The sequence below is a fragment of the Giraffa tippelskirchi genome, chromosome 7 (assembly GCF_054371585.1).
Source record: "Giraffa tippelskirchi isolate mGirTip1 chromosome 7, T2T-mGirTip1v1.2.pri, whole genome shotgun sequence".
NCBI lineage: Eukaryota > Metazoa > Chordata > Mammalia > Artiodactyla > Giraffidae > Giraffa > Giraffa tippelskirchi.
Window position 1 is genome coordinate 85,196,529 of NC_137281.1, and position 14,174 is coordinate 85,210,702.

The window sequence follows — 14,174 nt, forward strand, 5'->3', positions numbered from 1 at the left end:
ATAGTCTAGTTAATATTAATAAAACAATGTAATTTTCTTGGTTTTCATAATGTACTACTACTACATAAGATTCTTTCAAGGAAAACTGAATGAAGAGTACATAGGACTCTATAAACTATTTTTCCTTTGTACTATTTTTGAAACTATTTAAAAATGGAATATAACCTTAAAATATTTATTTTCCCATTAGTTCTTTATTTAAATTATACCACTTTTTAGATAGACAGGACAATATCTTCAAAATCTTTTAATAGCTTTGTTCTATCCTCCTGGTCAAGTTTCTGATGAAGAACAATAGAAAATAATCAAACATGAAAAACTTTATCTATAAAAATTTTCATCAACACCAAAAAATTAGAAACAACTTAAATAGCCAACAATTGGAAATAAATGAAGAAATCACATCATAACCATACCAATGGGAGTCTATAAGGTCATTGAAAATCATGTCGTAGAATAGTTATTTAATGGCATAAAAAATTGTCTGCATATATTATCAAATCTAAAGTATTGCTGTATGGTGTGGTTTTGTTTAAGACAATTATATTTATACATATGGAAAGAGTACATACAAGAAAAATTTTATGGGCAAAGTAGACATTTGCTCAAACAAGATATATGAATCATCAAAAAAGATATACAAGTCAACAATAAGCACATACAAAGATGCTGAACATGATTGGTTATTAGGGAAATACAAATCAAAACTACAAGGAGATACTACTTTAATCCTGTTAAGACAGGCAATAACAAAACAACAAGGATGTGGAGAAATTAGAACTTTTATCCATTACTAGTGGGAAGGTAATGAAGCCTTTATCTCTCACTCAAGGAAAATGTACACAGCTAAAAACAGATTTATATTTGCATTTCCTTGTTTTACAAAGACTACCTCAATTCTTAGCCCTAGATCACCACCAAATTGGTTGTTCCACTCTTTCATTTATGACTCACTAATTAGGGATATTCCATAGGTAAGGTCCAAAAACCTCTACTCAGTAGATACAGGCTAATAGTTTCATGACTCATTTGATTTTCTAAGTATCTATTTTTCTATCCTCTCCATCTTCTCGCCAATTTTCTCTAAAATATGTCTAAAATAAACTCAGCAATACAACAAACATGAGCTGAAGGAGCTCCTGTTAAAGCTACTAGCTGGCCTTATCCTGATAACATTACTTCAGTGCCAAATATCTTTCTTTATTGTATGCAAAGGAAAAGAATCAAGCTAGTGTGATCAATTTCTCTGTGAAGAAGGGTCTCATAAATGAGCTTATACACACATCTTTATGAAATTAGACTGTCTTTCCATGAGTCCCTAAATTCAGTTAGCTGCTTGAACCCAGACTGATTAATCTTAAAACAAAATATCAGACTATTTCAACTAATGTATAAAAACAGAAGCTCATACAGATCACCTCAGACTTGAAAGCAGTACAAAGAAACACAAACTTGGGAATTCCCTGGTGGCCCAGTGGCTAGGATGTGGCACTTTCACTGTGGCGGCCCAGGTTCAGTCCCTGGTGGGGGAATTAAGGTCCCACAAGCCACACACAGCAGTCAAAAAGAAAAAAAAGAAAGAAAGAAAGTCCACAAATTAGGAATTCAGAAATCTAAACCATTAAATTGCTTTGGGAAATGCAACAAGTCACAGTTCCTTTTTTTACGCAAATCAAGAAAATGAGATCCTTAAGTTAGGGATCTCTAATGACCAGGGTAAGAACACTGCCAGTATATTGAAAAAAGGTACACAGGATCACCAGATGAATGATTTCATTTGTTCTTGAGTAAAATCTAACATGCACATATAATGGTGATTTTTGTCAGCAGCCAACTGTCATACATACACTACAAAGACAGTAAGTCATTCAATTTGCTGGCATTAAAGTAGAGTTGAGGTCTGATACTTGGGCTGTGAAAGTTCTTGTAGGTTAAAATAGTGAACCAAGACTTCTTGTAATAAGCAATAAAGAGTTGTAAAAAAGTTGTGGAGCAGAGAAGTAACAATATACATTAGGAAGACATAGTAATTCAAAATGGAAAACCTGATCAATGAAGTTAAACCATAATTCTAAATTCTAAATAGATCATCCTAAATTTAGTGTCTTTCCAGGGCACTAAGAAGCTCAATTCTCTTGATGTTCAAAATGTACACAGAAAACTCTAGATATTAAACAATATTCTTTTGCTTATTTAAAGTACAATCTTTATAAAATAGTATGTGCAAAGGAAACAGGAGTTTTATTTACAAACTCAGAAAATTACTTGTACTTGGTACTTTCAAATTTTACTCAAGAATTCTTCATTGAAAATGGTAAAAGGTAAGCTGTGGTTACCACATTCATCAAGAAAAGGTACTGGAGTATTTAAATGTGGCAAAAGTTTAAAGAAAAGGTTTCAGACGGTTTGATATAAATCAAATTACTCAGTTATTACTTACCAGTAAGATTTCTCCATGGAAAGAAGCAAAAAACTCATTACTTTTGCAAAAGACATAAAATGCCAGAAAAGTCTCAGAAATGAAAACATATGAACTCATTTTTAATCATTCTGGGGAAACTTTTTTTAATTGTACAACCATTTTACCAGAAGCAATCTTAGATAATATACTCTATTGTTAACTCTAACCTTATTACAGTTTTAAGAAGGTTTTTTAAAAGGTCTGATTTTCTTCATATTTTTAAAGCCCCAGAAGTATTATTACTAAAAATTTGAGCTATTTCTTCTGTACTTCCTTGAAAACATAAACCAAACATACTTACTGTTGGTTTTTTTCATTTAGAGTATTCATGCCCTGGAGATCAGAAAGAGGTGTTCTGGGATTTTTCCGAGTTATATCTAGTGTATAGAAAGCAAAAATTTTCAATCAGTGCTACCAGAGACTAAAGACAAAACAGATTTTCTAAGAGCAAATGAAATTAATATACTTAAATAGCAAATACTGCTAAACATATCAGAAACATCTACACTTGATCTTAGCCAAAAGGCTGAGAAGCGGTATCAGAAACATCTAAATAAAAATATGAACCAAGTCCCATGACTGTTACTTATAAATCTTAGTCAACAATGAAACCAATTAGGGAATTTAATAATAAATTCTTTAAATTCTTCTCTCATTTAAATATTTTTAGGAAATCCAAGGGTAACTGGGCTGAAGGCCTAGAAGTGTACAAGTTCTTTTCTTATTTTAATATTCAATATTAAATATTTAATCATTTAGTGTTCAAAACATTAATTTATTTGCATCACTTTTCAGCAATAGTATATTGCTGACATGAATTGTAGATTTTAGAAATCAATTAATCTTATAAAGACACTGAGAATCAAAGACGATGAATTGCTTCCTCAGAAATAACAATATTTTTTAAACAAAAACTCTAATTAAAAAATAAGCAGAAGATTTGAATAGACATTTTTCCCAAAGAAGATGCACAGATGGCTCACATGCACATAAAAAGATGCTCAACTTCATTAATCACCAGGGAAATGCAAATCAAAACCAAAATGAGACATCACTTCACACCAGTCAGAAAGGCTATCATTAAAAAACACAAATAATAAGTGTTGGCAGGGATGTGGAGAAAGGAAGTGCTCATATACTACTGATGGGGATATAAACTGGTGCAGCCATTGTGAAAACAGTATGGAGGTTTCTCAAAAACTAAAAAGGAACTACTATATATGATCGAGCAATTCCACTCCTGGCTACACATCTGGAAAACATGAAAATGCTAATTTGAAAAGACACATGCACTCCAATGTTCACAGCAGCCCTGTTTCTAACAGCTAAGTGACGGGAGCAGCCCATGTGCCCATCCTGTTTATAGCAGCTAAGTGACAGAAGCAGCCCGTGTGCCCATCAGCCAACAATTGGCACAAGAAGATGTGGCGTATGTGTATGTATACACACACACACACACGGGCATATTACTCAGATACTAAAAAAAATAAAATAATGCCATTTGCAGCAGTGGAGAGACCTAGAAAATATGCTTAGTGAAGTAAGTCAGACAGAGAATGACAAATACTATATATGACTTATATGTGGAATCTAAAAAAATAAATACACATGAGTGTATATGCAACAGAGCAACAGACTCACAGATACAGAAAACAAACTTGTAGTTACCAAAGAGGAGAAGGAAGATGGAAGGGACACAATAGAGATATAGGATTAAGAGACAGACACTACTATATATAAAATAGTAAAAGTATTTCTACTTGAGATAAAAATCTTGTATGTGGAAAATACTAAGAAATTCACAAAACAATATTAGGACTATTATTAAATAAGTTCAGCAAAATTACAAGATATAAGGTCACTATTAAATCTACTTTGTTTCTATACAATAGCAACAAACAATTAGAAATGAAATTAAGAAAACAATTCCATTAATAATAGCATTAAAATAATATAAAAGGAATAAGTTGAACAAAAAAATACAAAATATCTACTGAAAAACTACAAAGTATCTTAAAAAATAATTTAAAAAGGAAACCTAAATAAATGGAAAGCCATCTGTGCTCATGGACTGGAAAACTTAATACTGTTTTAAGATAGCAATGTTCCCAAATTCATTTACAGAACAATGTAATCTCTATTAAAATTCCAGCTGTATTTTTTTTTTACTAAAATGAATAAGCTGACCCTAAAATTAATATGGAAATGCAAATGACCCAGAATAGCAAAAATAATGTTGAAAAAAGAGAACACAGTTGGAGGACTCATACTTTCTGAATACAAAACTTACTATAAACATATAGTAACTGAGACAGAACGGTACCAGTATAAAGATAGACAAATAGATCAATGGACAGGAACTGAGAGTACAGAAATAAACCTTTACATTTATGATCAAATGAAATTTGACAAAGGTACCAAGACAATTCAATGAGAAAAGAATAATCTTTCAACAAAAACTGAGAAAACTAGATAACCACATGGAGAAGAATGAAGTTGGTGATCCAGTAGTTAAGATTTTGCCTTCCAATGCAGAAGGCAGGGGTTTGATCCTTTGTGGGGAAGCTAAGATTCCACATGCCGCATGACCAAAAATTCAAAACATAAACAACAGAAGCAATACTGTAACAAAGACTTCTAAAATGGTCCACATCAAAACAAAAACAGAAACAAGAATGAACTTGGATCAAAGACCAAAATATAAATGGTAAAAGTACAAAACTCTTAAAACGTGGGAGTAAATTTTTTTTTTGTTTTTTACTTTACAATATTGTATTGGTTTTGCTATACATTGACATGAATCCACCATGGCTGTACATTCTGACCTTGGATTAGGCAGTAGTTATATAGCTATGACATCAAAAGAATAAGCAACCAGAGAGAAAAACAAGAAATTATCAAAATTTAAAACTTTGGGGTTTCAAAGGATTCTATATCAAGAAAGTGAAAAGGCAATCCATAGAATGGTAGAAAATGGCAAATCAAATATCTGATGAGAAACTTGAATGTAGAATATTAAAAAGAACTTTCGCAACTGAATAATATGAAGACAACTCAATTTTAAAAAGAACAAAGGATATGAATAGGTATTTATCCAAAGATGACAAGCAAACGGCTATTAAGTACATAAAAAGATGCTCAACATCATTAGTCACCAGAGAAATGAAATTAAAACCACGAGATTGTACTTTACACTCCCTGTGCGTGCGTGTTAAGTAAGTCACTTCAGTCGTGTCCGACTCTTTGCAACCACATGGACTATAGCCCACCAGGCTCCTCTATGCATAGGATTTTCTAGACAAGAATACTGGAGTGGGTTGCCATTTCCTTCTCCATCACAGCCCCTAGCATGACTATAATAAACACAACAGATAAATGTTGGCAAGGACATGTAAAAACTGGAACCTTGCCTACACTCACGTGCTGCATGCTCAGTCATCTGACTCTTTGCAACCCATGGGCTGTAGCCCACCAGGCTCTTCTGTCCATGGGATTCTCCAGGAAAGAGTACTGGAGTGGGTTGCCATTTCCTCCTCCAGGAGATCTTCCTGACCCTGGGATCGAACCCACATCTCCTGTCTCCTGCACTACTAGGTGGACTCTACCACTGCACCGCCTGCGAAGTCCTTCCTGCATACACTGCTGAATGTGAAATGACACAGCTGCTTTGGAAAACAGCTAGCAGTTCAAGAACAGAGTTACCATTTGACCCAGAAATTCCACTACTAAGTATATGCCCAGGAGAAGTGAAGACATAACATCCATACCCATATAAAAACTGTTACTGGAAAACATATGTCTTGGGATCAACAAATTCAGTTAGAACTTTGAACAACTTTATTTTCTTACATATTTGAATGCATTGATTTCATTTCACTTACTCAGTTCGTAAGTCACGGATACCAATTATCCTTATGACAAATTATCATTTTCTATTCTCCATACCCATTCTTTTCTTCTGCATATTGATACATAATCATCTCAGGCCTTTCCTTAATACTACTAATGCAATTTTCAGTTATGTTTCCTCTACTTATTGAGATCACATAGTTGTTGATTTATGCCTCTGCTTTTAGCTCAAAACCTGTTTCAATATCATTCTGATTATTTCATAGTCTTAAATTTGTGTTACTGCTTTACTGGATTCATGTTCTTGAATTCTTCTTAAACTGTAAACTGCTCACAGGGAATTTTCTTCCCTTTTTTGGAGTATCTTCCTTGCAAACTCAATAGGGTGTTTCTTTTGTGCACATTTCTTTTATGGTATCATTTAAACTTTTTGAAAAACCCACTGTGAGACTAATTGGTAATGTAAATCTATTCATACTTTTATTAATTTTAAATCATAGTACTTATTTCTCATATTTTGTTTGATATTTATTTCACTCTTAAAACTGATTTTTTTCCCCTGATAGATGAAGGTTTCTTATGCTACTTTAAAAGATAAAGATTCAGGGAAATCCATGATGGTCCAGTAGTTAGGACTCTGTTTTTGCTGTGGAAGGCAAGGATTCAACCCCTGATCAGGGAACTAAGGTTCCATGAACAGTGCAGAGTGCCCCACTCTCCCCCAAAAATTCAATTTTTGTTATTACTGTGGTTGTCTGTAAGGCAGACCTTCATGTTTGTTTACCCATACTTATTTCCTAAGTTTGATAAATAGCCTCAATAAAAATAGCTCCCTGATATACCTCCAGGCTTACCTTGTACATGTTTCTGTCAACCATTTTCAAACAGGAATTCTAGTCACATAACATTTTTAGAATATTTTAAATTATGTTAGTGCAAGTCTCTGTATAGGGCAATAAATAGCCAAAGGGCTTTGGCATTCATTATCGCATTTGAGTCTCACACTGCCCCTGTGCAGAGGGACTACCTTTCAGAGAAGGAAACAAGCTCTGAGAAACACCTTCCACACACGGTAACACAGGGGCTAAGTGGCAGAGCCAGAATTTGGGCCTAGTCCTGCCCGACTCCAAATGCCAGGCTGTTTCTCATTTCTCTTTTGAGAGTAATGTGAAGCTCCCTACGTCATAGTCTATGTGCCCTGCCACAAATCTCAGGTCTTCCAAGAACTGGAGCCTTCCTCAATATTAGGCAAGCTGGCTGCTGGTTCCCACTCTGATCTGGAGGAAGCCCTTATGAAAAAGGTGCGGACATTTCCTGGGGTTTCTATATTTTTATTTTTAATATTCTTAATTCCATGAAAAATAGTCTCTTCTACATACCTATAAATTTATGTCAGGCTTCATGATAAGCAATTAATTTTTTAAATTGTGGCAAAATTTACACATTGTAAAACATATTCATTGTAAGCATATAGCTGGTCAAGTATAGGAAAAACTGCCACCGAAGAAGATATACTGAATGACTAATAAAGCTGGCAATCTTTAAAGAGCCTAGGGATCATTCATATATCTTCTTTTCTAAGTGTATGCTTAAACCTTTTGACCGTTTTTAACTGAACTGTTTCTCTTATTGCAGTTTTTTCATAGTTTGTCTTCAAGTCCATTATCAGTTATGTATTATAAATTATTATGAATATTGTTTCTCAGGCTGTGAGATACTTTTTCTTTTAACAATATCTTGAAAGTTTTCAATTTTGATGAACTTCAATAATAACAGGTTTTTTTCTTTCATACTTCACGCTCTTACGTTCCATCTAATAAATTTTGTCTCAAGACTGCAAAGATCTTCTCTCAGGTTTTCTTCTGTAAATTTAATATGTTATTCTTTCCAAAGAGCTGTATGATCCATTTCAAGTTAATGTTTATGTATAATATAAGGTAAGGATCGAAGTTCTCTTAACATTCTATTTGCCATGAAGTGATGGGTTTGGATGCCATGATCTTAGTTTTTGACTGTTGAGTTTTAAGCCAGCTTTTTCACTCTCCTCTTTCACTTTCATCAAGAGGCTCTTTAGTTCTTCTTCCCTTTCTGCCATAAGGGTGGTGTCATCTGCATATCTGAGGTTACTGATATTTCTCCTGGTAATCTTGATTCCAGCTTGTGCTTCATCCAGCCCAGCTTTTCTTATAACATTGTCTAATTTTGGTTTTAGAGTAAGTATACTGGCCTCATAATATTATTCGTATAATATTCCTTGCTCCTTTGTTTTCTGGAATAGCTGAGCAGAACTGGTATTATTCTTTTCTTAAACATTTTTAAAATAAAACTGGTTATCCAAACTGTATGAGCCTGGACTTTTCTGTTTCTAAGCGTGGAAAGATTTTATTTATGAATCCAATCATTGATACAAGACTAAACAAATTCTCTATTTTTCCTTGGATCAATTTTGATAACTTGTTTACATTCAAGGAATTTATCCATTTCATCTATGCTGCTGAATATACTGCCAGAAATATTCATTATTTCTCCTCAATCTTTTGATGTCTATACCATAGTAAATGTCTTGTTCATTTCAAATAATGTATTTTTGTCTTCCCTCATATTTCTTGATCAGAATGGCTAGAACTACACTATCCAGGTACAGCAGCCACCAGCTATATGTGGCCATTCAAATTTAAGCTGATTTAATTAAATTTCAGTTTTAAATTTTTTTAAAAAACTTCAGGTGTTTAATAACAATATGTGGCTACAGTTTTGAAGAGCATAGTTGGAAAACATTTTCATCCTCACAGAAAGTTCTACTGATCAGTACTGGACTCAAGCTTTATTAATTTCAAAAATTGCTCTTTTGGTTTCCACTGATTTTCTCTAATGCTGTCGGCTTTCTATTCAGTGGCTTTAGTTCCTTATTCTTTACTTCCTTCTACTTATTTTGGGTTTAATATGCTCTTCTTCTTGTAACTTCATAAAGTAAAAGCTTAGATCACTGATTTTTAACCTTATTTCTTTTCTTAGATAAGGATTTAAAGCTATCGGTTCTCTTCAAAGCACTTTAGTTGCATTACACAAGTTATAAATTGCTGGTCCTTCATATTGTTCATGAACATTACAGTCTCTTATAACCCAAGAAGGTCAGAAGTATGGGTTTAAATTGAAGTAACATTCTATCACACTCTCTCTCACTCTTTCTTTTCCCAGTATCTTATTTCTTCCCTTTCCAGGGCTCCTGATCTTTGTGGGAGTTGCAGCTCATGCTCCTAAGAACCCTAATTTCTTCCCCCTCTTCTAATTTCCTCCCTGCAAATCTCAGAGACTAATCATTGTAGAGAGAAGGTGGGAGACCAGAAATAAAATGGAGGAGGAAGAGCCACAATACCTTTTATGTCTAAATCTCAAAGGTCACACACTGTCACTTCTGCCACATTCGATTTGTTAGAAGGAAATCACTAAGTACTGCGTGTGCCTTTTGAAGGGAGGAGTATCAAAAAATTGATGGACACATTTTAAATCACCAGAACAACATCATAATTTTTACCCTAAAAAAAATCATATATATTTTTAAAAAGAACTAGATAAGGAAAGAAAATATATATAGTCATATTTTTATACATATGTATTACTTCTGGTTTCTTTATTCCTTTTAATAATTCACGGATCCGTCAACTAGAGTACAGATCAAACCCATTGCCTATTTTTGCATGGCCTGTAAGCTAAAAGAGATTTTAACCTTTAAATGATTGAGGGAAAAAAAAAATCAATGAAAGAGTATTTTTGTGACATGTGGAAATATGAAATATAAATATATGGAATTTAAATAGCAGTGTCTATAATAAAATTTTATTGGAATGTAGCCATGCTCATTTATTTATGTACTGTCTATAACTCCTTTCGGAACTGAGTTGTTTCAACACAACATATGACCCACAAAGCCTAAAATATTTACCATCTGACTCTTCGCAGAAAACATTTACCAACCTCTACTATACATCCAAGTTACCATCTGATGTCATTTCCTTTTAACCTAAAGAATTTCCATTATTTCTCCTCTTGGAACACATATTATGGTGATAAATTCCCTCAGATTATCAGGTTATCTATTTATCTGAAAATGTCTTTATCGCAGCTTCTTTTTTAAAGTATTTTTTTTAATATTTTTATTTATTTGGCTGCTTCAGGTCTTAGTTGCAGCACACAGGATCTTTGAACTTCGATCTTCATTACAGTAGGTAGGCTCTTTCAGTTGTGGCATACAAACTTTTAGTTGTGCCATGTGGGATCAAGTTCCCTGACCAGGGATCAAACCGAGTCCCTTGCATTGGGAGGGCAAAGTCTTAGCCACTGGACCACCATCAGGGAATTCTCTATTTCAGCTTCATTTCTGAAAGATACTTTCCTTAATTGATGATTGGACATTGTAGATGATGCATTGTAATAACAATGAATTCCGTTATGTTTTTCTGCAGACTTGATTTTTCTTCTAATAGACAATTAATTTATCTGTCCGCAAACTATAAATCATAGCTTTTATAGCTGTTTTTGTTATCTGGGTCTTGCATTGTTCTATTGGATTTTAAATTTCAGCCTCCATTACTTTCAATGAGAAGACAGGTGTTAATCATATCATTATAAGCAAGTCTCATTTTATTGCACTTCATTTATCACGCTTTGGAGATACTGCATTTTTTACAAGAAGATTGTGGCAACCCTGTGTTGAGCATGTCTATCAGCACCGTTTTTCCAACAGCATTTGCTCACACAGTGTCTCTGTGTCACATTTTGATAATGCTTGCAATATTTCAAAGTTTTTCATTATTATAATATTTGTTACAGTGATCTGTGATCAGTGATCTTTGATGTAACTACTACTCCCTGAAGGCTTGGATTATAGTTACCATTTTTTAGCAATAAAGTATTTTTAATTAAGGTATATCATTTTTTTTCCAACATAAAACTATTGCACAACTGGTAGATTACAATATAGCATAAATATAACTTTTATGTGTACTGGGAAACCAAAATATTCATCTCTCTTCATTGTGATATTTGCTTTATTACAGTGATCTAGAATCAGTTCTGAAACTGCTCAGAGGTGTGCCTGCATTCTCCTGTATTTAATGTAATTTCCTCTGGCTGCTTCAAGATTTCCTTTTTATTTCTGGCATTTAGCAATTTGCCTACAATGTGTCTAGTAGCGGTTTTCTTTTGCATTGGTTCTAGCTGGAGGTCACTGATTGTCTTGAATCTCCAAGTTAGTTTTTCTCAAACATGAGAAGTTTTTATCTACCATTTCAGCCACTATAGTTTTTTGCCTCTTTCTCTCTCATCTCTACTTCTGGGATTCTAACTAAAGACAGTAAGAATTCAGATATCCCCTAAGAGGAACTATGAAGAGATAACAAAAGGCCCTCTGTTTAAAAAATCAGTAAACTGCACTTGTGTTTTTCAAAAATTATCTCCTATTTGGTTTGCAATTCTATTTATTTATTTATTTTTAATCTTTTTGGCCATATTGTGTGGCATGCAGGATCTTAATTCCTGACTAGGTATTGAACCCGTATCCTCTGCATTGAGAGCACAGAGTCTTAACCACTGGGCCGTCAGGGAAGTGATTTATACTACTCTTCGACAGAGTTCCCAAATACTCAGGACAGTCAACCAGGTATGGATGGCTCTAAGTTTAGGCGTTAGCCTTTTGGCAGCTCTCTCCATTCCAGGATTTTCCTCCTAAACTTCAAGCTTCTTTGCCAGTCCTCAACTTAGTCCTCTGACACTTCAAACCAGTATAGTTGTAGTTTTCTGTCCCTGGAGCTAGGGGAGTTAGGGAGCACCTTGTGTAAAAAGCCACAAATTCCCAATTCTTACCCACTACTTATCCATGGACTTCCCTGGTGGCTCAGACGGTAAAGCGTCTGCCTACAATGTGAGAGACTGGGGTTCAATCCTTGAGTCAGGAAGATCTGCTGGAGAAGGAAATGGCAACCCACTCCAGTATTCTTGCTTGGAAAATCCCATCGACAGTAGAGCCTGGTAGGCTATAGTCTATGCAGTCGCAAAGAGTTGGACATGACTGAGCGACTTCACTGTCTTTCTTTCTACCCACTACTTAAAGAATAAACTTCCCATTAGTTTCCGCTTCTTTTTGGTCTGTTAGTATTTTTGGTCTCTTTTCCAGTGTTTTTAATCAATTGTTACCTTAAAATTTTTTTCCAGGTTTTACCATCACTACCTGTGGCAGGGTTTATTTACCTTACCAATTCACAATTACTACTACCTAACACTAGTTAGTCCCCTAATTTTTTAAAAACAATCTCCCAAACTTGAATTTATAATTTTATATATTATAAAATTTTAATTATTGGTAGTAATATAATGGAAAATAGCATAAACTACCTAAAGTAGTGGAAAAGTCCACTTCCACAAATGTAGAAATAAATTTGCAAGAATACAATGTACAATATCCTCCTGCAGCTCATGATGAAATTGGTGCCTTCCTATTCTACACCCATACATACCTACCTGGAAACAATCAGGCCTGTGAGTCATGAAAATTGACAAAGCAAATAAACTACTTGTAATTATTTAAAAGTTAAAAAGAACTCATTTAAGTGCCCCCTCAAAAGATTTGTCGACTGTTTTCAATAATATGTCCTGGATTAAAAGATTTAGAAAAGGAAGATGTGTATTTGGAATAAAGACTTGTATACCTTTTAGAAACAAGAGCAATAATTAAGAATAACATTTAAAGATGTATTTTTAAAATTAAATACTTACCTTTGCTTTTCTAGAATGAGAAAATATTTAATAATATTTTTCAAAATGTATTACACATTTTCTTATACCAAAACAGTATAGTAAGAATTGAAGAAAGAATCCACAACATTTGCCTTTAGGAATTCTACTTATATTCTCCTTTTACTGATAATTAAACACTAATATTCCATGCAATTTCAGTCACAGAATTGTGAAGTTAGCAAAGTAAATCTGTGATCAGTAAAAAGCTCAAAATACAAGACTAACTAATTTAGGTCCATTATATTATATGCAAATGGCTGAGTTAGTATTCTTAAGTATTCCTAGTATTCTTAAGGATCCCTTTATTCTCACTACAGCAATAGCAACAGCCAAACAACAGTAATTCCACAACCAAAAGAATACATTTTCATGCAGAATTAGTAGAACAAATAGAAAAGGAGAAAATGGAGACCAAGGGCATCTTTTCACACCAATTATATATATATAAAACAACACCCATTATTATTCTATCATTCTTCCTTAAGCCAAAACATTAACTGGTGGTTTTGCTCCAAACCAGACATGGCAAAGTCTGATAGGAGAATTATAGTCAAATTAAGTGGATTTGCCAATGATACATGAAAGCAACACTGCTGATGTTGAAGTTCAAGTATAAATAAGCATAAAAATCAGCAGGAATTCAAGAGATAGAGGAAATTATTGGCACTGTTAGATATGTTAATTATCTTGATGGTGATGAGTTCACATATATGTCAAACCTGTATGCTTTGGCCTGCAGTTTATTCTACCTCAACTAGATTTCAGTAAAGGTCAAAAAAAAAATCAACAGGAAAAAAATCAATACTCATTTTTATTCATCATTTGGATACTTTAAAGACAAAAATGGAAATCAATTAAAAGTTTGTAACCAAGTATAAATAACAACTCAAGGATCACAGACAAATAGTCATCCAAATTAAAAGAACATGTATATTATCTTTATATATATATCAATTCTTTCTTTATGTCAAGAAAAAGAATGAAAGTCTCAATGGCAGTATCCTGAGACTCTCTGGTCAAAGGATGATAGAGGTCACATTGTCTATTTCATTTAGGTTCCACCCAGGTGTAG

General features: G+C 33.6%; 1 protein-coding gene and 1 non-coding gene across 7 annotated transcripts in view; both read right to left on the reverse strand.

Moving 5' to 3' along the window:
• Positions 1–14,174, reverse strand: part of MYO9A (myosin IXA) — a 223,508-nt gene that overhangs the window by 81,547 nt on the left and 127,787 nt on the right. For all 6 annotated transcript variants that reach the window (XM_081506178.1, XM_081506177.1, XM_081506176.1 and 3 more), the window contains one exon: positions 2,763–2,838. In XM_081506178.1, the coding sequence (XP_081362304.1) occupies positions 2,763–2,838 (76 nt within the window). The remainder of the gene's footprint in view (positions 1–2,762; positions 2,839–14,174) is intronic.
• LOC145516028 (U2 spliceosomal RNA) lies at positions 2,818–2,999 on the reverse strand. Its single transcript, XR_014061207.1, has one exon. It is a non-coding gene; the product is annotated as a U2 spliceosomal RNA (small nuclear RNA).